This window comes from Dermacentor andersoni, chromosome 5 (genome assembly GCF_023375885.2).
Source record: "Dermacentor andersoni chromosome 5, qqDerAnde1_hic_scaffold, whole genome shotgun sequence".
In the NCBI taxonomy this organism is placed as follows: Eukaryota; Metazoa; Arthropoda; class Arachnida; order Ixodida; family Ixodidae; genus Dermacentor; species Dermacentor andersoni.
Genome location: NC_092818.1, coordinates 126,401,713 through 126,426,464, shown reverse-complemented (window position 1 = coordinate 126,426,464; position 24,752 = coordinate 126,401,713). Strand labels below are relative to the sequence as shown.

Here is a 24,752-nt window from a genome sequence, read left to right as displayed (position 1 = left end):
ATTTTCCTGAAACCAATCACATAATTTAACAATACCACACTGTAGTTGTTGGAACCCTATATCAATGTTGGCAACATCTATAGTAATCGCAGTGTCGTCCGCATACTGGAAAATTTTAGAATGTAATGGTAGAAGGCTGAGGTCTGTAACATAAATGTTAAAAAGCAGGGGTCCTAACGTACTACCCTGAGGTACTCCATATTTTAGTGGCTCCAAACTGCTATATGTTTCTCCTAACCTAACACACTGAAATCTGTCAGCAAAATAACTTGAAAAAAAAAAAACTTAATGAAGTGTCCCCGAAAACCCAGATATTGCAACTTTTCTATCATAATATTATGGTCTATGGTATCGAAAGCTTTTGTTAGATCTAACATTAAAGCCAGGACCACTCGGTTATTTCCTATCGAACTGTTGATGTAATCAGAAAGGTCATCTAACAAGGAAGTTGTATATTTATTCTGTGTGAAGCCAAATTGCGCATTATTGTTCAGGGAAAATCGATCACAGAATGACAGCAGCACGGATGCTACATGCTTTTCCATTATGTGGGCAAGTGCTGAAAGGATAGAAATCGGTCTGTAATTTCCGCAGTCACTCCTTTTTCCGTTTTTGTATACAGTAAAACCTCGTTAAACCGTACCCGCTTAAACAGTAGTTTCGTTTTAAAAGTAGTAAAGTCAAATCCCCGTCTCAGCGGCCATTGAACATAATGTGTTTCGTATCCGCATAAACCGTACCAGCTTATTGCGTACGCATCGGTTAAAACGTAGCGTTTCAACTTTTCGTCGCGCAAACACGGCGCTGCGCCGTCTCCATCGGGTGGCCCGGCAGAACAACACGCCTCAGAGATCGGAACAACGGCCTCCAAGCGCCCTGTGCGTTTGCGCGTGAAGCCACATCAACATCAACATCATTTCGACGCGGTGCCAGAGAGCGTTATGGCGTCGTGCAAGCGAGGACGCGCGTCGTTCCAAAGCTTGGATAAAAGAGACGCCGGGTGCTCAGCATAGAAGAAAAATTAGACATCGTCCGTGCTATCGGACGTGACATGAAGAAGTCGGCGCTGACGCACAACAGGGATCTGCTGTTGACTACAGTGTGTGGCATTTGGAATGCGAAGAAGTTGCTCGGCAGCGCTGCTGCGACCGCGAAGATATGTCGGCTACGAGGTTCGACTTTTCGCCATCGTTGCCTGTGTTGTTGCCGAAGTGTCGACTAGCGACAGTGACGAGGACAACACGGAAAGTGATAGCACGGGCGCTTCAGGCCCGACAGTGGCATAAGCTGCGCGTTACGTCAGCCTCATGAATGCAATCGTCGCGACGACAATAGGGGCGCGATAATGTAACTCTATTCCAAATTAAAATTATTCCAAACTCCGGCACCCAGCAATGAAAAAGGCGCCCCCGGTACTTCTGCAGCACTACTGCGCACGTGCACGGTGAATACGTAACGCCAACGAGGAATCTGCCATGCGAGTGTTTGCCGAGAAGAGGGGGCTGGCTGAAAAGCTGGCACGCAGCTTCAGTAAGTTTGAGGCCGCTGTCGTCGTCGTGCTAGGCCGCCGCGGCATCAAACGAAAATAACGCTTTTGTCGCGCGAAGTGAATAAATACTGCTTGCTTTTTTCCCCTTCCATCGCACTCTCTCTGAGTTCCGTTTTCGACAGGTAAGTGGTTAAACAGTACTACCGTTTAGTAAGTACCTTTCCCTAGCTCCGGCCAACTACGGTTTAACAAGGTTTCACTGTATTGGCCTAACAACAGAGATTTTCATTCCTTTCGGTATATCTCCAGTTTAAAATATTCCCTTTAGTATTTTTAATAATACGTCTTTTAGTTCCTTAAGATTACTACGGAGATCTCGATTACGAATCTTATCAAAACCCGGTGGCTTCCACTCCTTCAAACCCTTGATGATATTCCATAATTCGACTTCAGATATTTCTGTGATCAAGCGCACTAGGGGGCTCCCTTTTGCTTCTTTTAAGCCAGATGGGAAAGGGGGGCCGCATGTTGCTCTGCTCATTCCGGTTCGGTCTCAGCTCCCTGCGCATCATTCCTCATTTTTACGGCATGCAACATTACGGTAACGAAGCTTCACCTTTGGCATGGGTTTATCCGTAAACCAGTCCGTGAGAGCGAGAAATCTTGTTCTAAATAACTGTCGCGCCTTTTTTTTTAAGTTAGAATTCATGGGAGTTCTTCTCTATACATGAAATTTTGCCAGGACCAACAGAGCAGTTGAATTATTCGTCAATTCGAACTAAGAGATTTCGAATTATTGGGATTTTACTGTATAAGTGCTAGCATAATGTCCGCTGTATATTAGATACGAAGCTTTTCATTTTCTTGCCATGTTCCAATGTTGTACAATTATTTAGACCGACATCTTTCATGAATGTGTACAGATGAAAATACATGCTCACACATGCATGCACATACGTGCAAACACATACACAAAAACAAAGAGAGAGAGAGAGAGAGAGAGAGAGAGTTGCATTGGCTTACATTTTGGGGGTTGCCACGATATGTGTGCCTTGTCATCCTCGGCCGCTTGGGTGTGGATGGCGGTGAGCTGCTGATGCCGTCCCTTTCTTCCTCCGAAACCTGTGTTGTTGCACCATTGGTTGCTGGCACCTCAGTGTTGGTTTCAGTGCAACGCCCACACTTTTCTGGAAACAAAGTGAAGAAGGCCAAATGTGATGATCGTTCATCTTTCTGCTTTGACCAGTGCAAATAATGAAGAACCATGCACAAATAAAGCGCATTGCAATGTCTATCACAAAGACATGAAAAGTGCAAGGCCAAGAAAAATTTGACAGCGGCATTTTCATACAGCAATTGTGTCAACGGTTCCTCTGTTGCTTCCAACTTGTGCTGTAATCAAAGCCATCAGTTGCACCAGTACTACATAAATACCACAGGGCATTACTGTATTTCAACAACCTCACGCTAGGAGCCTATGGCACTTTTATGTCTCCAAATGTTGCCAGCCCTAAATACAAATTTAAAGGATAGGACACACTTATTATTCTTGCATTTTATCTATATGATTAGTGCTTACAAGGCCACTATCATGTTCCCATTTAAGTGTTTCATTTGCTGATGCACTGTGCTGAATTATTATATGCAAGACCGCTGTTTTGCAAGATTAAAATACCCTAAACTTCTGTTAATTCCACTTCGATTAATTAAAATTTTTGGTTAATTCGATCCTGATTAAAGGTCCCGGACAGTACCCATGCGTTTCTATGGTCCAAAACTATCGCTATTTCGATTAGAAAACTGTCTGAGTTCATATTGTGAAATCGCAGTCTTTGGCAGTGAGCACCTACACTAGCGAGGTGGCACAATGAACAAACTGTGATGTCGTAATGTCACAGGTAAAAAGAATAAAAAACGAAATTAGCTAAACAGATCCAACGGTGCATTGACACCTAGAAAGAGACCAGTCAGTGACATAAAATGTAAAGAAACACGAATTAAGCACATTGAAATGCTTGTGATGTGGCCATAAGATCTGTTAAAGTTGTTCAATAGTGAGGCTCACAACTCACCTAAACAGGACCTGCTGAGTGCTTGAGAAGGGAGGCAGTTCTGATGGAAGCACCGATCACAATTCTTGCACAGCACGAAAAGGGCCTGACAAAGAAATAAACAGCAAAAAAAATGCTTCAATTTTTTTCAAGCAAGAGAATTGCACGGAAAATTGTATTTAATGGTACTGAAGTAATGTTTGTGTGCCGTAAGCAAACATTAAAATTAGAGCAAATCAGCAAATAGTGTTTCTTCATTTTGCTCATTGATCGTATCAGTAAGGCACAGCATGTAACTTAGTGTTGCACTCACGGCTTGCATTTGTTGGAAAGTGCCTTCATCCAGCAGAAAAGCACTCTGATTAAATGCGGGCAGCATTCCTGGACATGCAGGCCCTTGCTAATACCAATTTTTTGGTTCGAAGTGAAGTCGAAGTGAATAGTAATTAGTGTCAAATGATTTCAAATCAATCAGTTTTAATAGTTGAGAGATTTGCATAAACTCTTGCCATAAAAGCCAGATGTTAACAAATCTAAAAAAAAAAAAAAAGATTGGTCCTTTGCTTCACAAAAGAAACAGGTTTAACGCTCGAGTAAGCTTATTTTCAAAGTGCCATTACAGTTGAACCCACTCATAACGATACGGGTTAAAACAATATATTGGTTATAACAATAAGAAGCTGCTGCACCGTCAACTTTTGTATGTGTTCCCATGGTGTAATAACCCGCTTACTACAATGCCCCGATGCCACATTATCGGTTAGGTATAACGGTGAAGTCTGCCTGCTGGGTGTCCGAGCCCAAAGTAGTGAAATGCGAAATCCTTGAAAAGAAAAAAAGAAATTCGAGCTGCTGCACGATGGGCCACTGCCTCAACAGCCGTCACGCACTCATTTTCCAGCCATCTCCGCGCATCTCTCTCCCGTCCCCCTTCCTCCCCTCCGAACACGAATGGGCTGCGCCCATAGCTCTGAGCTGCCCCACCCTCCGAAACACGAACGTGCTGCTCCAACTGCACTGCTCGCATGTTGCTCGCTGACTTCTCATTCAGCGCAGTTCTGCTAACAGCTTAATCGCTGGCATTCATATTTGCTGGTTGCGTCGAAATCATTCCTGGCCACGCGGTTTCTCAGCCTCGTTTGACCAACAGTTGGTTTAACAAACAGCCGAAATGGACGATGGCTGATGCGCCCGCTGATCATTGGCAATGCATGATGTTGCCAGTGAAAAGAAAACGCACGGCTATAGATTTGGAAACTAAGTGCTTCTAACCGATGCGGTGATCGTCGCGAACGTGCTTGCATCTGATAGCGACAGCGATGATGGCAGCGATGACACGGTAGGGCTGGCTGCCTCAACGTTGCCCTCACAGGAGGCCCGGCAGATGATTCAGTCCCTCTGGGGCTTTGTTTTCACTGGGAACCTCCCGTTGCACTACATGGAGCACTTAGATGCCTTGGAGAAGGATGTCAGCAAGCTTCGCGTAAAGCATGCAAGGCTGACGGACATAAGGTTTTCTCGTGCAAGCCAGTGAGAAGTATGTGGCGAAATGCTTGTAGTGATCTCCCCTCTGCATTTCTTCTGGATTTCTCAAGCTGACAGGCTGCCGCAGCAGCCTTCTCGCAATTTTTAAAAGGCTCTTTTTTGGGCCACCAAAGCGATGCCTCGGCGGTGCTCGCACATCGCTTGCCACCCGTGACCCCTCTTTGCAGTTGTTATAGCAGTGCCATTGTTTAATGCCAACTGCCGCAGCATGTTAGACGCAATCGGAGTGCCCAGGAAGCAGTTAAATGAGTGAACGCAATCAGCAGCCAGATGGAGGAAGGTGATGGGGAGGGGCACTGGCCTCCCCACCATCACAGTTTTCGCACATCAGGTCTGCCATCCTCTTATTTTGATCTTTTCATGCAACCTCGTTATAACAATTATCGGTTATAACAATGGAATTTTCGTGGCACTTGAATATTGTTATAAGTGGGTTCGACTGTATTAAGATATTTTGGTGCTAAAATGCAGGTTCAACATTTCTTACAACTCCAGTGGCACAGACAAATTTATTTACAGGCTTTTCCTCATTGCTGTGCTTCAGTTAATTTAAAATTTGATGGTGGTTAAAGCCGCGAGAGTGCTTTGCGCTTGCCCGTTGGGGAATGCCATGATGCTGTGAAGTGCAATCTTGACTGTGCGACGCTGGCAGTTTATGCTGTGTTGCGTGAATTCGGCTTGATGCACTCTGTCTAAGCAAAGTTTATAACCCGTTTCATTTTGTAAGTGCACAAATGAACTTGGCAGGTGCATTTGCTGTTTCTGCGGTCTTCAGTACAGCCAGCGCCCCTCATCTGTGGCCCGATCACCAATAAGAGGCAAACTTCCAGCGGTGGTTCGCCGGCAGCCGTCACACCTGCCTTGGTTGTCAGGCCTAAGTAGTGCTGTTTCGCCAGGTATCAGCCACCAAAGCTACGGTATTGTGCTGCTTCAATGCAAATCTATTCACAGCAGCCATATGCCTCTCGAGAAGCCGTACGGCCGCCACGAATAATATGTTTTAATGTTTGGATAATTCAGCAGATTCAGATTTTTGATGGCCATATAAGACACACCAAAAAATTAAAAAATTTAGCAGTGAAATTGGGGTGCAAGTTATATGCTAATTTCGACTTGAGGTGTGGCATCACGGCAGCAAGAATCTTGACTTGCGGTGTAGTTTCACAGCAACGCGACCCACACTGCTATGAAATGACCTTTAGGGCAAAGTTCTTCGCTATGAACATCAACGGAAAGGCGGGGAACAGAGATGCAACATAGACAATTTGTGACACGTGAATGGAGACTTTTTTATGAAGATACTGTATGCAGTTATTTACATGGGTTATACAGGCAGATCTCTCTCTTTCTCCTGGCTTGCTGCAATTTAAAGCATGGCTTATAAGGAAAATTTGTATATTCATTTGCTTTGAATGCTTTGAAAACATTCAATGCTGAAATTTGAGCCAAACTAAATAACAAATAGCATAATATTCAATCAATACAGTCAAACTTCCATATAACGAACCTCGATTTAATGAAATTCACAATGTAAAAAACTATTTTCATCTCCCGAATGTAGTTTCATTGAAAGCCATGCATTCGTTTTTGCAAAATAACAAAAAAGACTTTTAACACCTTCGATTTAACAATGTTTGTGGCCATTTCGATCATGTACCTGTAGCCTGTTAGCAAAAACCTATAAAAATGCTGGTTGAGGCAAAAGTTATCTACAAGCGTCCTTCCCCATGAAAAGTTTGAGCGGCAATATGCCATCTGTGCCAATTTTGGTATATCATGAGGCTGTTCATCCATCAGCTCTTCATTCTCATTGGTGCCGCCAAGAACCAAGTCCATTATTTCGGCATCCGTAGCCGGGTGATGACAGAAACATCAGCAACAGCCAACGCGAATGAGTCGAAGTTGTCTTCCACCTTTTCAACAACAATTCTGTGCACAGCTTCATAGAGAACACTGCAAACCTGGTGATCAGGCTTGCCCAAGGGCAGCTGGGAAAAGCTCGTATGCGCAAAACAGTTTGCATCTTTGCAAGTGCCACTACTTTCCATGAATGACTTGACAAATATAGGGCATCAAGCAAGTCAATGTTGTAGCTCTTGTTGGCAACATACGCAATGGGCATGAGTTGTAAAACACTCTTGTGGCATAGCTTTCGCGTTGTCTCAATAACACCCTGATCCACAGGCAGCATTATCTCGGTTGTGTTCACTGGCAGAAACTTCAAAGTGATCGCTTTGAGACCGTCAATCTTCCCATGGCTGGGATGGTATTACAAGGAAAAGAGCATGGCGATGCTTTGCCTCAAACTATCGATTCAGGAGGCCCACATACTCCTCAAAAACAAATGCAGTCATCCAAGCACGTTTATTGTTTTTATATATGCAGTCTTTGGGCATCGTTATGTTGTGGAAGAATTGCGGCTTCTCTGTCTTCCTCAGTATCAACAAAGAAAGCTTGTCCTCACCAGTCACATTTGCACTGAACAACACAGCAGCACGATCCTTGCTTTGTTTGCCCCCCAATGAGGATCCACCTGGTGTACAGTCAAATCTCGGTATAATGTATCATGTAGGACCGCCGAAAATCGTTCCGTTATCCTGAAATATCGTTGTAATGAAAAACTTGTGGTTATAAGCCAGTGGACAAACCTAGGAATGAAAATGACGCACCTTGGCAGTAGACGCATGTACAGACAAGCATACTCGCAAATAAAAATTTTTCATTCACTTCAAAGCTGCTTTATTTGAAGAAATCAAGTGATTTTCTTCTGGTGCATGCAGCACGCACGACTGATTAGGAATGCGTCTACATCTTCCACTTTGCGCAATATCTCATCGGGTACGTCATTGCACCGAGCGACGAAAGCGCGGACTTTGCTCATGTGCACTAAAACGTCAATGTTCGACAACATCTCATCTTCTGTGTTCGGTGACTCACAATCGTCTTCCTTCGGGTCGTCATCATCACTGGAGACGTCGCGAATGCAGTTAACGATCTCTTCAGTTGTCAGGTCTGCCACTGTTAGTGCTGCACTGTCGCTCTCCACGTAGTCAGCGAAGGAAGAGACGGCGGGCAGCAGTTCCACAACCTCGGTCCACAGGTCTCCTGGGTTACTGAAGTATTATTGCGCAACAGAAAAGACGGACGTAAGAGACGAACACGTTCTTCTTCTCTTAAATCTGTGTCTTTTCTGTTGCGCAATAATACTTCAGTAATGGATTACCAACTTGCCCGGAATTCTGCTCTCATTAATCTGCTAGGTTGTTGTCGGTCACCTCAGGTCATCTTCAAGCTGCACAGGCGTTTTGACAAGCCCTGCTTTTTGCCAGCAATTGCTAATGGTGGACGCCTTAAAGTTCTACCAAGCTCTTGTGAGCATTTCTGCTGCCTGACGAATATTGATTGCAATCGGCTGCTTTAGGCGGAGGTTGATAATCACAAGGCGCTTACAAAATTCTGCTTTCACACTCTCTATAATACCAGGACGTGTTGTTTGGCGGCAGAAACTCCAAGCGAATGTGCATCAAGTGAACATTCACAATGTGAGCAGAGCAGTTGTTGACAAGCAGTAGAATTCTTCAGTCATCCCTCCTCATTCGGTCGTCGAGTTTGATGAGCCATTCGGAAAAGAGTTCTCTGGTCATCCAGGCTCGTTTGTTGGCGCAGTAGTCGTACGGTAACGAGATGACGTTTTTCATGCAGCAAGGCTTTGCGTACTTGCTGACAACGAGTGGTTTAATTTTCTTCGTGCCTGTTGCACTGTAGCAGAGCAGGACTGTCACACGAAGATGCGACTTCTTTCCTTTGCACTGCTGCCCTTTGAAGTGCATTGTCCGGTCTGGCACAAGCTGATAAAAACATGTGGTCCCATCCACATTGAAAATATCGTCTTCAGAGTACAATTCAGGCACCTCCAGAAAACAATCATTGCACCAGGAATCCGCGCCTTCTCTGTCAGCAGCCTTTTCCTCGCCCAAGACTACCTGCCAAGTTATTCCATTCCTTTGGCAGAATGAAAAAGCCAATCCGCACTGGCGTCGAACCTAGTTACTTCAAGTGCATCCGCAAATTCGCAGGCTTTTTCTTGGAGGATTGGGCCAGGCACGGGAACGTTTTGCAGTCTGGCATCTTTGAACCACGTGAGAACAGCTTGGTCCACATTTTTAGAGTTTCCCAGCCACAGCTGTTTCCTAGCAGGAGCGAGTTGCAACTCCCGGTGAAGTTTGACAATCTAGTCTTGGTCTTTCAAAATGGTCGCAACAGTCGATGGGGCAATGCCACGCTGTCTGCACACATCGATTTCCTGCAATACCTAGAATTTGTCCTGCAGCGAAAACTGCTTTCGCTTCTTCTTGGCACCGTCACTAGCTCCATTCATCGTCTGATATCGTGCGAACATCGCCAAACATTTGTGGTGAATCAGTTGGCACTCAACATGGTGACAATGATAGCAACTGTGACATGGTGTGATGATGATAGCTACTGCACTCGCGGTTTCCGTATCCTGCGAGAGTTGTGGCGATGTTACTTCTAGCCGAATTCGTAATACAGATATTACTTGGTTATAAAGGGCAAAATAAACTATGTGCGTTATCCTGAAATATGCGCTGTATTGAAATTCATAGTTCTGAAATATTTTTGCTATGAAGATATAGGCAATCTGGCAGGGATTTTTAAAATATTCATAAATTTGAGAAGTTCGTTAATGTGGGGTTCGTAGTAACGAGATTTGGCTGTAGTGTACGTGCACTTTAGCAACAAATTTTAGGAAAATGCATCCTCCTCTAGGTTGTAAATGACTTTCTCTTTAAATTGTTGAAGTAGGGAGCCCAGCTGATGCTTGCGCCATCCCTCCGCAGTGTCACAGTTCATGGCTGCACTTTCGCCAACAATAAATTTTGAGCACACGCTGTGACATCGGTTCAAGTGTTCAAGCCAGCCGTTGCTCCATTTAAACTCTTGCTTGCCCCTTTAGAGGGCTAGACCAGCTTTTGCAGTCAGTGCAGGTCCATTCAAAGGGAAGTGTGCACTTCTGGTGTTTTTCAGGCACTCAAGAAGCGCACTCTCCTCTTCAGTATACTTGGAATCACAGTTACACTTTCGTTTGGTTGAGAAGCTCTTCATGAAGGTCTACGCACAGCTGACAGTTGACAACGTTGAAAGCGGCATGCTGAACTGCTTTGCGATTTCACATTTCTGCCGGCTGCCCTTTTTCACCTCACGTATCAAACAAGCTTTTCATTCTAAGGTCAGATACTTTTGCGCGGGGACTGGTGGTACCATTTCCAACTGAAGATCACAAAAGCACACACAAGGCACACGTACTGAAGCAAATCCACAAAAAATGTGATCATAAAGCCTGAACAGCCCGATGCACACGTGCACACAAGAACAGAGGAAGTAGTGTGTCTTGGTTTGGGTGACTTTGGACAAGCCGGGCTCATTGAGTTTCCTTGGGCACGTTCACATCAGGCATCATCTTGAGCCAGACTTCTTCAAGTCAAATCGTGGCTTCCATAAGGTACACTTGTCAATACGGCATAAGAGCTGCCAAGCTACGAATGGATCAGACAGACAGTTATAGGCATTGACTCATGGACAATAAGCTCACTAAACCATTACAGGAAAACTTCGTTGACTCGGATTTCAAGGCATACACACACACACACACACATAAAATTAATTAAGCAAATGTCAAATTAACGAGGGTATAAAAGAAACTTTAAAGAAATGCTTACTTCATCAACACGCTTTTATTTACTGAATGAATCAGCAAATGCTGTTCCTATATTGCACAAGAGCAGTGCGAAAGCTGCAATTCTCGTCATGTTGTGAATGATTAGCACTTGCAGAGGCGAAGGCTTCGTGACTTCCTCTGCAGTGAAGCCGCAGCGTGCATTTTCATCTGAGACACGCATTTCAATTATACGCACATATCGATTATTTTTTCGTTAGTGATTTGGTCACGATGTAGCTGGTGCTCTTCACCCTCGACAGCTTCCACGGCATTTGTAGCATTGCTTATGCAGCCATTGCAACAAGTGCCTCCATGCTACGATTAAAGCATACATCTATGCCACAGGACAAGCTATTCAGTGGAATATGAAAAGAAATAGAACTAGAATGTGTTTGCAAGACAAAGCCACACATTAAATTAGCATAAAAAGGCATATTTTTTTTTATGACATTGTAACAGAAAGTGAGCTTCACTATGTGCACGCACAGCTTTCTTAACTTTGTTCAACAACGAAGAGTATAAAGAATCGTCTTGCGCAAAACATAGCAGGCCTCTGTGAAAGAAGCAATGTTAGTGCGGTTACTCTGCTCTAACAAGTCTTTTAGTGTGCAGAACACACAGAAACACAGCATTGTCCACAGCAAGGACATGCACAGTCAGGGCAACATCTTGATGTTGTGTGTAGCATGCTCTATAACAGAGAAAAGTGCCCTCATTAAAGGTATTTCCCTCCAAAAGGCTCCTTACTCCATCTGGCATTGTTATGGAGAAATGCTGAGCAAGAAATAAGCTTGAGACATTTCCAGCACCATATTAACAGTCAAAGCTATACTAGGTGTGACTATTGTGTATTCAGCTGGAAAATTCTCAGCAACCTCTGCACCTCCCCCCCTCCCTTTTCTGTATGAAAAGTGCTAACATTTCTACAGCAAGGACACATAGGCAAGAACATGTTGCTGGGCTAGTTGGTGCATGAGAGTAAATAGATTCTTGCAGGAAATTGGCAACTACAGAAGCAATACACACATAGGCAGGAAAGGCACCGCATTGTCTATGTGTGTATTTATCTTGTGGTCGTGTGTTTATAGACAGGTGCTGTCCTGTTTATGTTTTTATGTTCTCCGTTTGACCCAATAATCTACTTATTCACTGACAGAGGTACTTCTGCACTTCGAGCCAGTGGGTTACCCCTGGGCCAAAATGCTCTGAAAGCGCTGGCTGTTAGGCCAGTGCCCGTGTACATAATTTGAGTGCCTTCCTGTTCTGTCTACTTGTAGTGCAAACACTCAATTTTAAAGAACAATGTATATATACCAACTAGCCCATAAACAAAGTGTTTTGTATCAAGCAGTTTGGTGCAACTCACACTGGGTGATTCTGGCTGGTGGCATGTCTCGCATACTCGGCACCGGTGGCACTTCCAGTCGTAGGTTGTGACCACTTTAGCCGCTTGATCTGAGAGGCCAAGGCAGAAGGGGTGAGCTGAAATGCAAAACGGCCAAGTTTTAACCCTTTGTAATGACGGCGCAAATACCAAAAAAAGAAAACCGTTATTTTCTATCTAATTATGCAAAGCATGTTGAGTATAAGCATAATCAATAAAAAGTATAATCAATAAAAATGTATTGCCGAAACTGTTCCAAAATAGGGACAAGACACCAGGCAGAGAACTGGAAGTGGGCTTCACCATGAGACAGGTATACCTCTGTTTGGAATTAGTAGACAGCTCTTGCCACGTGTGAACCATAGGTGTGCTTTACATTTGCTTTAGATCACATGTGTGACTGTGTGACACCACTGCAGTTGGATATCTTGCGTCGGTCTGTCTCCTCTGACCGTGCTTTCAAAAGAAAGCGAGTTGCGTGCCAAACTTCTTTTTCCTCGTCCTGTGTTCCTGCTCTAAACTAACAAATGACATTTGACGCTTGTTATTCAGTGTTGGACGAAGAGATTTAGCCAGAAATTTTGCACTCAATAACATAACTCAGCAAGTAAAAAAAAGATGTGAGGACACCTAAGCATTTATGAGTTGTGAATGTGAAAGCATTAATGTCCCATTGAATGTTGCCGAGCAGTCGTTCGAGTTATGCTTGTGGGCAAGCAAGTGCACTTTGATTTGGCCTTACCAAGGCGCAGTTAGAACGCAGGTGAGAGCTCGCGTGGACAAGAAACACGCGGATAACATAGGTTTCCGGGAGTGAGATTGAGGGTGACGTGGCAATGCCCTCTCCCCTAGCGCAACACCTGGCGCGCTACTGTAGCAGCTGGTGTTCCCATTCGCCCGTCCTACTCCGTCGAGGCGTGCTCATAATGTGACATTGCAGCCAATGGGAATTTACTTTTCACTTCGCTGCTACAGATGACAGACGCCGGCTTTTTTTGCTCCATGGACCATTTGTCGCTTTTAAATCAAAAATGTTTTTTTGGTACGTTGCCTGTAGGTAATATTCGTCAGTAGTAAAAGGTTAACTACTTAGACTAATTCCTACACACACAAGGCAGCTTACAAGTTCAGGAAGCTTTGTTATGAAAAGCAACAATGCTTTCCTTCAATTTTGCTATGTGAAACACTCCTAAGCATAAGGTTCATGTCTTCAGGTCTCTGTGCTAGAGGTGAGGACTTCCCATAGCAAGATAATTAGAAGTATTTTTCGTTATACCATGTATAGTAGAACCTCGCTGATACCATCCCATTACATACCATTTTCTGGCGCCAGTGTTTCGATTGAGAACACCAGGAAATACCGAATAGAGCTACGCTCATTTTTTACTGGTTTGAACATTCCCGGAAAACAAGATTTTTACGGTACCAACGTTTGTAATCGCCAAGCTGCGATCGTGTGATACGTTTTCCGGACGCTAGATCAAACAAGAAAATGTACGAGGCATGTGCGACCGCGAACAGTATATAGCCACCCTCCGTGGCAACTTCACCACAATACTCGCCCGCCCGTCTCACGTGAAGATGCCAGCGCATACTCAGTTTCTTATTCCAGTACCAAGAAATGTCTGGAGTCGTTGCACGCCGCATTCACAGCTATTGCCGCCAACCCTATTGGGATAAGCATCTTCGCCTAACTGTATTACAGCGCGAGGAGCCGTTGGACGCATACTGCATGCCTTTATCAGGCGATAACCCAAATCCTCCGCCATTCCCTGCTGCAGACTGCAATTTTAATATGTTTTCCAGCCGCTAGGCCCCATGTAACTAGAAAACATGCGTGCGATTGAAGAATGTAGCCGCCTGCCACACCAGCTTCCCAGCGATTCTCGACAATCGGTCTCGCGTAAAAGCGCCGGTGCGCACTCAGTTTCTTATTCCGGTCAAATCTTCTCTGGAGTCGTTGCACGCCATATTCACAGCTGTCACCGCCAAACCTATTGCGATAAGCATCTTCAGCTATCTGTTTCACAGCGCGTGGTGCCATTGGAACTGCCATTGGAACTGTAGTGCATGTTTGTAATGTGCGATAACCCAAACGCACCGCCGTTCCCTGCTGCAGGCGGCGCATGTAAGCATCACGTTTCGCTTCAGTGGCATCCCGTGTCGCCCATCAGCTCAATTTCATTTTGGTTTCCTGTCCCTGTCTTTAAACACTGCGCAATAGGAAAACAACAAAACGTGTGTCGGGCCGCCAAAGCTCCACCAGCTCGACGAGTGTCGGCGACCCATGCCTCGTGTGCAACGATTCACGCAACTTAGATGTCAAATACAGCAAAGTCTGTCAAACTTTTTTACTTACTTCGGATCTTGCATTTTCTTGGTTATCAAGTTTTTTTGTCGTGTTTCTTTTCTAAAACATATGAACAAGGTTCTACTGTACACACTGTGACTAAATCCTGACATTGTGTTCTTGGCACTGTTAAGCCTACCTAAGATTTTTTAAAAATTATCTAAGTAGAATTTCATCCTAACAGAACTGTTAAAAGCAGTGTTGCACAAGAAAGCACCCTTCGTAGCACAGATGCAGAGGATGGCACATTACTGACTAAAATGCATGTGGCCGTCCTGATGCAAAATTTCCACGAATGTTTCTACTCACTAAAAAGACGTGAAACAAGCTTTTGCTCACAGAAACTACAAAGTGGATAATACTCTTAGATTCAACAGCACTTATTCATGCTGCTGAGCTAACCTTGTAAATGCCGTGAATTTCCAAGCAGCATTAAGAACTGCATCCACTAGCAGGGGCAGGTTCAAGAAAAATGCCTGACCCAGGCCTAGATCAAATCGCAGCCCTTGTCCTGTGATGGAGAATTATCAGCTACACCATGGCTGTTTAGTGGATTCGAGGGTTTAGAATAACTAGGCATGGCTGTAAAACAGTGCAGTCTGTTAAAAAAGGCCCAAGAAGTTTTACACAGTGCGGTCAATAGCTGTGGTACCTTAAAGAAGTACTGAAATGACATATTCAACTTTCATTTTTGTGCAATATATGAAGGTCCTGGGCCTTGAAACTAGAGATGCAAGCAGTCGAAAAAAAAAAAAAAAAAAACACTGAAAATTCTGGAAAGAAAAAGGTTTTTTTTCGTTTTTTTCTCAACTAGGATAAAATTGAAAAAAAGAAAAGGGGAAATAACCAAGCTTCCCTGCAGAATTCTTCTGTTGCAATGAGACTCCTTTCGATGTATCTAAAAGTTTGGCCAAAAGAAGGAGTTTGGGAGCCTGCGAAGCACCTGGATCCATTCACGTGGTGGCAAGAACTTTGCTTCAACCAACCCTTGAGACCCCTCAGCTGTCGCGTACAGCAGATTCCCTCTTCTTCTGCAGCATGCGAAAAAAACTGGTCCGAGTTTGGAAATGTGCACGCCAAGCTATGCAACAGGCTCACAGCAGTCGTGTGCGAGAACTTGTGTACGTGCACTTGAACCTCAATGTCCGGAAGGCTTCGTCTGCTGCACAGCAAAGCATTGACGCGTGAAGTGGAAATGAATTGGACACAGATTGATACAAATGTCGATCTTAATGCTTTGATGTGAAACCAATGCCTTGACGTGAAATTGCGCATAGATTTTGAACCCGGAAGCTCTGCTGGGACTTTTGTGATGCAATAATGTAGCAATTATATTCTTTTCAGTGTTAAGAGAAATAAATGTGACGGGTTTTTCATAGCTTTGTGTGCTATCACCTTTTTTTTCAATTTTTCTTGTCTTTCTGTAAAAAAAAAACATGAAAGAAACCAGTTTTTTTCATGACCCTCAAAATACCATGAAATTTTAAATCTCTACTTGAAACCCTACAAAAGAATACTGCCACACCACGGAGCACCCTGAACAATTGAGTCCAATATATTTTTGATGAAGCAGTTTTGGTTTCTTTTACGAGAGGCCATAGTGTCATGATGTTATGAAGCTGATGGGAGCAGCATAACGCAACGCTTTGACACTCGCACAGTAGTTTGGTGTACTGCTGCTCACTGCACAGCCTCATGCAGCAACATGCCAGAGTGCCAAAATGTTATGATGTCACAACACATGCAGCTCCTGGTAAATGAAACGGAAACTAGCTTATAAGAAAGCTATTATATAATAAATTATTTAGGGCGCTCTAAGGCTTGCCAGTATCCTTGTTAGGGTTTCAAGCTGTAGAACTGTCCTCTAACACAAAGAAGTTAAATGTTGAATGCGAAATGTCACTACTCCTTCAAGACACCCCTGCATTTATGCGTCAATGTGGGTGGCATGTCTGCATATCAGCCATGTAAGTCTGCAGAGCGAATCTTTATTTTCAAGCATTTGACAATACTGATGATGACTGTCAAAAACATGATCGTTCTCAGTCAGAGCGATGAGCCCAGGACAGCCATCGCAGTAAGATACGTGGTGCTCGTGAGGTGTCAAGAATTCTCACTGCATCTGCATCATACACGATATGTCACTTGGCTCAATCGTTGCAGTAGTGAAAAAGTGCACAAGGTGCTTTCAAAATCAAAGACCCACATTAGGCCATCCACACAAAGCTGATGGCCCCAAGAACACACTGTGCCAAAATTGCAGCGGCCTGCATGTTTTAAAAGCCACAACAATGATTGCGCTGTCTACTTACATCAAGATGAGCATACTAGCTGGGTAGCTCCGGATGACAATTCATTTCTTTTTGTTGCGCATCAATAGAGCAGAAACCCATAGATCAACAACCACAGCCGTTGGCCCATAAAACAGTTATGTAATGTGTCTTTAGCTATAATGCAGACACCTTCAGAATGCATTTTACAGCGAGAGCTGTTATTTTACATCGAGTATTACCAGTTGGGGGTATTATTTATTGTGTTTCCTTGGCAGAAGTTGTCAGGAAAGAAAAATCCATGTCACCACCCGAGAGTTTATCTTCTGTATGCAAACGATCAGCCGCCGAGCCTACACTGCTGTTGGCATGCAATCACCATTGTACTGCTGTCATCCTTGTGATCGAGTCACTGTTTTATGTATCAATCGAGGCATTTGTCGGTGAACCTCTTTTGTCTTTTCCGATATGTTGCCATATAAAGTCCACTTTTCTGCAATCTGAACGAGAAAGACTCGTTGGCTCGAGCATGGCGAGTGGAGGATGGGTGCCCACACTCACCGCACGTCTCGCACTGGGAGCAGGATATTAGCTGCGCGGGCGGGCTGCGACGGCTCTCGAGCAGTGCCTGGGAGCATACGCTGCACAGAGGCTCTGAGGACAGGCGCGACCGCACCTGTCGCAGCCGCTTGTTCGGTACTTCCCCTGCTTCCATTGGAAGAAAGCGGGACGGGAGACAAATGGAAAAGCTACAGTCACTCTCCCAGTTTCCTCTGACCTCAGACTACTAAAAAAAACTTATTTACTTGCGATCAGGGCCTATACAATGTGATTTTTAATATTCTGATTACAGAGAACTGTAGAGTCCTGTGAGAACAGCTGCAGAGAACCGTAAGCAGTGAACTGTAGAGTCAGATTCGATTCAGGGATACCATTTTGGTGAGTTTTTGCATACTTGGCCCTATTTGAATGCTACAGTGCATGGGGAGCATTTTGATGTGGAGTTTCTTAAAGCCAACGAAAGAGGATGTGTAATGAGAGAGCATTCTGTTATGAAATCATACAAGTGGCTCACAAGGGAGATTACGATCATGTTCCTTTTACGGTTGTTGACGATTTTCTGTCAGATTATATATACATATATACGCACACACATATAATATAATATATATATATATATATATATATATATCCACACTATTTTTTGACAATCTAACTTTCTGGTATTGACATGCACATGGAACCATCCTACCCTAGCTAATACAATATTTGAGTCAATTTCGTGCTGTAGCACCATGAACCACAAATACATTCCAACTCCCCTAGTTCTACGCTGTTTCTTGTTCGTGACATATTTGTACATTGGCAATTGAGCAAGTACCGCTTCAACACACAGCATGTTAACTGAGCATTTGAGTGCACTTCGGAAATGCACCCACAGCACGCAACTCTCAGTACGCCAGCAGCAAATCATTTCTTCACTTGTCAGCACACACCCTCCTGTTTAGAAGATCCCTGCCAAGCATGCACTGTGCGGTCACTAACTTCAGCCAGCTTTTCCGACTGTGACTGTGCAGCACTTGAAACGAATGAGAATTTGATAGCATCTGAAACTTCTCGCAGGATTTAAGCAATATAAAATGAACAAGCGAGATATTAATACATGAAAACCTTTTTCTTTCTTTTATTTTCGGTATGAATTAAAAACCAGCAGGTCAATTCTTATGGCTGCATGTGTGTGCTTTCATCCATGAAAGAATGGCGACTCATAGCGCTGGATGAAAGCCAAACCTTCACGTAAAGAAATGTACTAATTTCTCCTCAGGTTTAGACTCGCATTTGTATTTGCTAAATTAATTAAAAGTAAGGTTTCCATATCAACTGAGCTAGCCACACAGTGTGCCAACTGTGCAGGAAGCAACAGTTTATTAATTCTGGTATGTCCCCGCCTATACATCTGAGTTGCTTTAGCAACTGTTGGACCTATCTGCTACGGCTTTTCTGGTGACATGAAAGCACTGGTTGATTCCCAAGCCTGACAGCTTCGAAGCTTTTGCCTTGTGAAAGAAATGGTATGGTACAGCTTTATTAAAACAGGGATGGCTCATCAGCCTATTTTAAAGGTAATCGAGTTGGTGAACTGGGAGATGAAGACAAATAAAGTAAAAGGCATTACTGAGTGGTGTAAGTTTCATGAAAACCTCATCAATACCTTTTATCTCTATCATAAAAGTTTGTTTAAAAGGTTAAAGAAAGGAAAGTAAAAAGTAAAACAGCCTTATTTTTCATCTTCAGAATGGTCACTGAAGTGGGCTATCTCGTTCACAATATACTGTTGACTGATAAAATCATGTGGACTCTTCCCTCTTGGAATGCTCCCAAAGGCAGTTGTGTAGACCACAGAACATTTCACGAATCAGCAATGCCAACTGTTCCTCAACATTGAATTACCTACTTTTTCCAAATTCAACAGAGTGAACTACAACACTTTCTTGAAAAATGGCACACGCCACCAAGCGGTCGCCACAACGTAGTACAAGAATCTTGAAGGACAGCACCCCGTAGTCTACGTCTAGCCTGGCCCGCCTCACTGGTACAGCAGCAGGACCACCTTATCGCTTGCTTGAATAGCTTGGTCAGTGCTGATAGCGTACGCAGTGATGCATGCATAAATGGCTCAGATGCACACTATCCGGACATGGCATAAGTTATACTGTGTTGCGTTTTCTTGTGTGGCTTATTCAATAAAAAGCTGCATCATGGTGCAGTGGCCAGCTTGTAGACGTGTGTAAACCGCATGTCTTTGCACCATCTCACCGTGATATTTACACCGCATGTATGTATAAAACAAGCTTTCTGTCTTACTGCTGCAGTACGTAAAATGTTTCATAGTGCGTCAGCTCCGAGTTTTGCCATGTTTATACACCATCACACAGACACGCCAAAACTTTGAGCTGGATGCTGCATTGGCTCTGAAATTTTCGTTTCAGTGGCCATTCTTCCGAGGCTTTCTAGTTTAATGTTTCTCGCTGATATAAGATCAGAGTATAATGGACCAATTGCTTTTTCCCGGAACTTTCTTACTAAGTTCTCTGCCTGACTATACTGCGAGTCAAAGCCATTTTCTGTTGCACCGACACATTGTTTTCACACCCTTTCAGGCCTTCAACTTGATTGCAACATTAGGCCCGTAGGTTGCATCGCATTGTTAAACTTCAGTGACAATACAGCGAGTTCTAGTGGGAAGCAGTAACTTCCAGCCTTAAAAAATTAATGGCCAATGTTCCTAAAATAGAACATCAACTAAAATAATTTTTCATTTGTCCCAGGTCCATTGTAATTGTACAGTATCCACTCATTACTTCAATTTGGGTCTGGGCAAGCCGCATAAATACTGAGCATTGAAGTTTTTATCAACCAGATTTTTAAATTTGAACACGAATACTTCAAAATTTTGAGCCCTACTAGAGTTCGTCGTTCAGAGCACCACTATATAACCAATAGGAAAAGCTTATAGCCTAGCACAAGGTATATGCTACAAATCATGGTTTTGAACACTAGAAACACTAAAACACTAAAAACAAAAATGGTCATTTTACCCTGTTCCTCACTTTCTTTAGAACTGTTTCCATCAAAATGTTCCATTTTTGGAACATTGGCGTTTGGAGGTTTCAGCCGTAGCGCACCTCTACTGTGCAATCATATTTTTCTGTCTGGCTGGTAGTTCCACCTAATAAATACAGAAATAAGTCTTGTTCGCCCGCTGCCACAGGGTATTTGCGCGCCAAGAACGCGTTACATGATGGATAGAAAACGCAGGAGTTCTCAATTACTTTCCGGCTTGCAGCGCTGTTGCTTTCTGGATCAGACCTTTTTTACACGCGAGTAGAAAACTGCCGAAATACATTTTTTTCTTTCTAAGCATATATTACACTAGTGCTCGCTTGCACTTTTAACTTTTTTTTTATTTTTTAGGTAGGGCACAGTGCTGTCTAACTCTCGATGAAGCTTTTGATTTGTTCTTTAGCCTCCCTTATGAAAAACAAGTGGACACTTCAATCTGTTAACACCTGATGAAGAGAGGAACATTACAAATTAGGAACAGATAATGGAAAATAACTTGGGCGAGGTAATTCTTGTAGATGTCTGCTGTCATGCTGAACTCTTCCAGAACAGATACAGAGACACTGCTTAAGAACAAAAGAAGGCTTTAGCCACAGTCACCAGAAAACAGCAAGCTGGAGCTTCCTGCACTTCTCTGTAGTATGCAGGGTCCAAACAAAAAGAACAAAAGGGTAAGGCACTCAGCTTCTACAGCGGCAGAATCGTGGAGGAAATTTGCTCATTCTGACAATGCACTTTCTAAAGAATGCCCAAGTGTCCTATAGAAAATGTTCCCCGAGCTTCCACACGTGAGTATGTTTTCTCTATTCTGTAAGCTATTGATGCCTGAGTACCTGACATCTCTAGCTGAAATGATGAGAAGGTATGCACATGGAAAAGGCATGTTACTGAATGTAACTCTGGCAGATTTGTGGCAACTTTTAGGCCTCACCCTGCTCACTTGTTATCACTCCCTGCCATCAGACAACACACACTGGAGCACTGCCAAAGACCTCGCTGTTGTCATTGTAGCTACTGTTATGCATCGGAAGTAATTTCATGACTAAGACTTTTTCAGGTCGTAGGCAACGGCCTGTTGATACAAATCATAATATGGGAAATGTTGCTCCTATTTATGATTAGCTGTCAAAGAAGCTGAGACAGTTTGACAGAGTATTTCACAAATAATTCAGCATTGATGAATCAATAGTTCCCTACAATGGGTATCATTTATGGAAAATGTTCATTTGTGGAAAGCCCATTCATTTCGGGCACAAAATATGGATTCTGTGCTCATCAGATGGATATTCTTATCAAATGGAAGAAATCTATGCCAGGGGGTGGGGGAAGAAAAAGAAAAAGCGGACAGAAGTGAACACACCACTTGATTTCAGAGTGGTGAACGGTATGGTGTCGGTTTTGCAACACCCTGAGCAGCATGAAGTATATGTCGACAACTTTTTCACATCGCACAGTCTCTTACAGGCACTTTCTGGATGCAGAGTCAGGGCAACGGGAACTGTCTGTGAGGCAAGAACAAGTGACTGCCCTTTGAAAAATTCAAAAAATCTTGCAACCACAATGTAGTTGTATATAGAAGACCGAGCATGATGTACAAGAAAGGAACCGTACTAGAAGAGAATAAAAGAAATTTTCACAACATGAATCACCACCAACTCACCCAAGTAGTTGTATATGTTTGTAGGTCGAATGACAGTTCTGTTGTGACAGCTGCACTGACTACCTCAGCCATGAGCTGCTTGGTAATGCAAAACATCACTCAAAGTATATATTAAAAAAAGTAGATGTTTCTTAGCCCCATCTTGTCAGGAGGTATAATGAAGAAATGTGCTGCATTGATGTGCTAGATCAGCTTTTAGAAAGCAGATAGCTCTAGATAGCAGCTACAGGTCCAAGCTCCAAAGCAAGAAGTGGTGGTGGAATCTTTTCAGCAATACTCTCAACATGGCTGTCGTTGCCATTTGGCACCTCAGGGTGTCTACCAAGTTGACATTTCCAAATTCCCCGAGTTGTCCAGGTTTTCCCTGAGTGGCTTTGTAAAATTCCCTCAGTGACACAGAACTTTGTTTTATGTCAAGACAGGTTGACACCACGTCGCCCGATGGTGTCACTCTCCAGTAGGTATCTTAAAAAATAAAATAACGACTTCATCCAGTTTTAACAGTAAGGAGTAGCAAGGAGAGCGCTGGTTCAAGGCGGTGAGGTAATCAAAATGGTGGCGGCGGTGACTGAGTAATGCCATTTCAGACGGTAAAGGGTTCTTGCATCCGAAATTTCACACATTCTTATGCACTGACTTTATGGGGTAGGTGATGGTGCTGCGAAGTGCAAAGTCGGTCATTGACTGTACACTGGCAACTCCTTCTGCCGATGACACGGCATCAAAGTAGATTCTTTACGATTCCTCCGTTACTCGAGCCAGTATTACCGCGCTTTCATTTCCTTTCAATAAAATTACTGCTAATTTTCCACGATAGAAGCACAAATTCGCTTAGTTTCCCTTGAATATTTCCAGACTATTATAAATCCTTGAGAATTCCCGGTTTCCTGGTTTTCCCGGTTGGTAGACACCCTGCTCATTCACTGCCACCTTCACAAAGGCACCGAAGTTGGAATGATTCACTTGAACTTCAGGTGGAAAATCGTCATTTCTCTTCTTCGCCTGGCACAGAAGCTCACCATCTGACCAGGACCTCGAGCCCACTCAAGGAAGCAAGAGGGAAAGACGGAGGGCCACTACATAATACCTGGCACTAAGTTTAGGTGCACGCGTTTTGCCGGAAGAGCATTACGAACCAGTGCAATGAATGCAAGAAATGACTGAGCAAGAATTACTTTCCTGCTTAATGCATAATGTTAATATTTGTAGTTTCTTAATATTAATTTCATCTAAAACAAGGCAGTACAAAATTCTAAAGTTATTAGCATGATTACTAGTTAAGAGACCCTAAAATAAAAAGTATGCGATTGAGGGTAAAACTAAGGGTTCCAGAAGGACATAGAACTGCACTAGTTGGTGTAAATGCATGACTGCAACCACGCGACTAGGACAAGCACCAAGTGCAGAAAAGAATTCTTTGTGTGTGCCGAGGCAGTTGAAACCCTGCGATACTTATGCTTTATATACTGTTTCCATTTCCTCCAATAAGCTTAAGCTGATAATCAGCACCATGCGGTGTCCCCTCCGTTGTTGAGATCTTGTCCTAGTCATGCCTTCATGATTGTTGTGGCTTGCCGTCAGTGAGCACAATGTGTAATACTGTCACATAAAAGGGGAAAAAAAGGAAGAAAAAGGAAAAAAAGAGAGAAAAACACTGTTTGTTCCTCACCTTCGGAGGGCTCCTTGGAAGGGGTCTGGGGAGGTGTGACAGGCGTCACAGGCACAGCACCATTACTAGTAGCAGCGGCGCCACCTGATGAAACAGCAGGGGCAGGGGTACCAGCTTTAACGGCAGGGCCAGTCATGCTGGTGACTGAAGACTTGCGCGATTGGCCCCGCGTCACAACATGGGGCGGCTCCATCTCACTCTCATCCGAGCGAGACCCCTCCGAGCTCGTGCTCTTCAGCTGGCGCTGAAGAAAATTGGACTGTCAGCAACAGAGTACACAAGTACATATGTACACTGTGATTAAGAGCATATTTATATAGCACCAGGGATGCTGTCCTGAGAGCACATCCCAATATCTGAGAACACACGTCTGGTAAAAGAACACTTCATACTCACACCTTGGTGCCATGAATGACCAAACTGTTACCTCTTTTCAACTTCATGTTGCTAGCAAGTTCTTACAAGTGGTCATTAATACTACAACCTGCTTGTACAATATAGAAGTTTCCATGTCCTCTAACAGCTAGTAAAAGCATCAGCTTAACGAACTTAATGCTAACAAATACAACTACCAATTAGAAAAATATTCACAGGTGCCATGATAATGACATGCATCACAGCAGAGAGTGCATCACATCAAACATATGCAAGCACAGTATACTTACCCTTCTCTTTGGCATGGTGTGTTTTGTTGCAGATGCACGTCTTTTAAGCTACATGTGAGATCTGCACAAAATGAAAGGTGATAAGAATACCAATGAATGTTTGAAAACCATCACAGAAAATGAAGACTAATGCAATTCTGCACATATACGTCTTGCAGCTTAAGCGCTGTGGGATGGCAGCTTTATGCATTTGCACTGCTTTCACCATTACTAGTTGCTGGGTTTTCAGCATTATTTGTTGCTGGTGACACGAAATGAAGCTGGCCACAGCAGCTTGAACTAACCGAGGCTAGCGTGAATGAACCTAA

General features: G+C 43.6%; 1 protein-coding gene across 3 annotated transcripts in view; it reads right to left on the bottom strand.

Moving 5' to 3' along the window:
* The window catches only part of LOC126531118 (histone acetyltransferase KAT7-like), a 117,823-nt gene that overhangs the window by 91,677 nt on the left and 1,394 nt on the right, over window positions 1-24,752 (bottom strand). The window contains exons 2-7 of one of the 3 annotated variants that reach the window (XM_050178520.2): window positions 24,445-24,505; window positions 23,780-24,023; window positions 17,388-17,534; window positions 12,189-12,304; window positions 3,562-3,646; window positions 2,513-2,676 (exon numbers count right to left, since the gene is read on the bottom strand). In XM_050178520.2, the coding sequence (XP_050034477.1) occupies window positions 2,513-2,676; window positions 3,562-3,646; window positions 12,189-12,304; window positions 17,388-17,534; window positions 23,780-24,023; window positions 24,445-24,459 (771 nt within the window). In that variant the 5' untranslated portion in view covers window positions 24,460-24,505. The remainder of the gene's footprint in view (window positions 1-2,512; window positions 2,677-3,561; window positions 3,647-12,188; window positions 12,305-17,387; window positions 17,535-23,779; window positions 24,024-24,444; window positions 24,506-24,752) is intronic. The other 2 variants (XM_050178521.2, XM_050178523.2) reach the window with 2 other exon arrangements.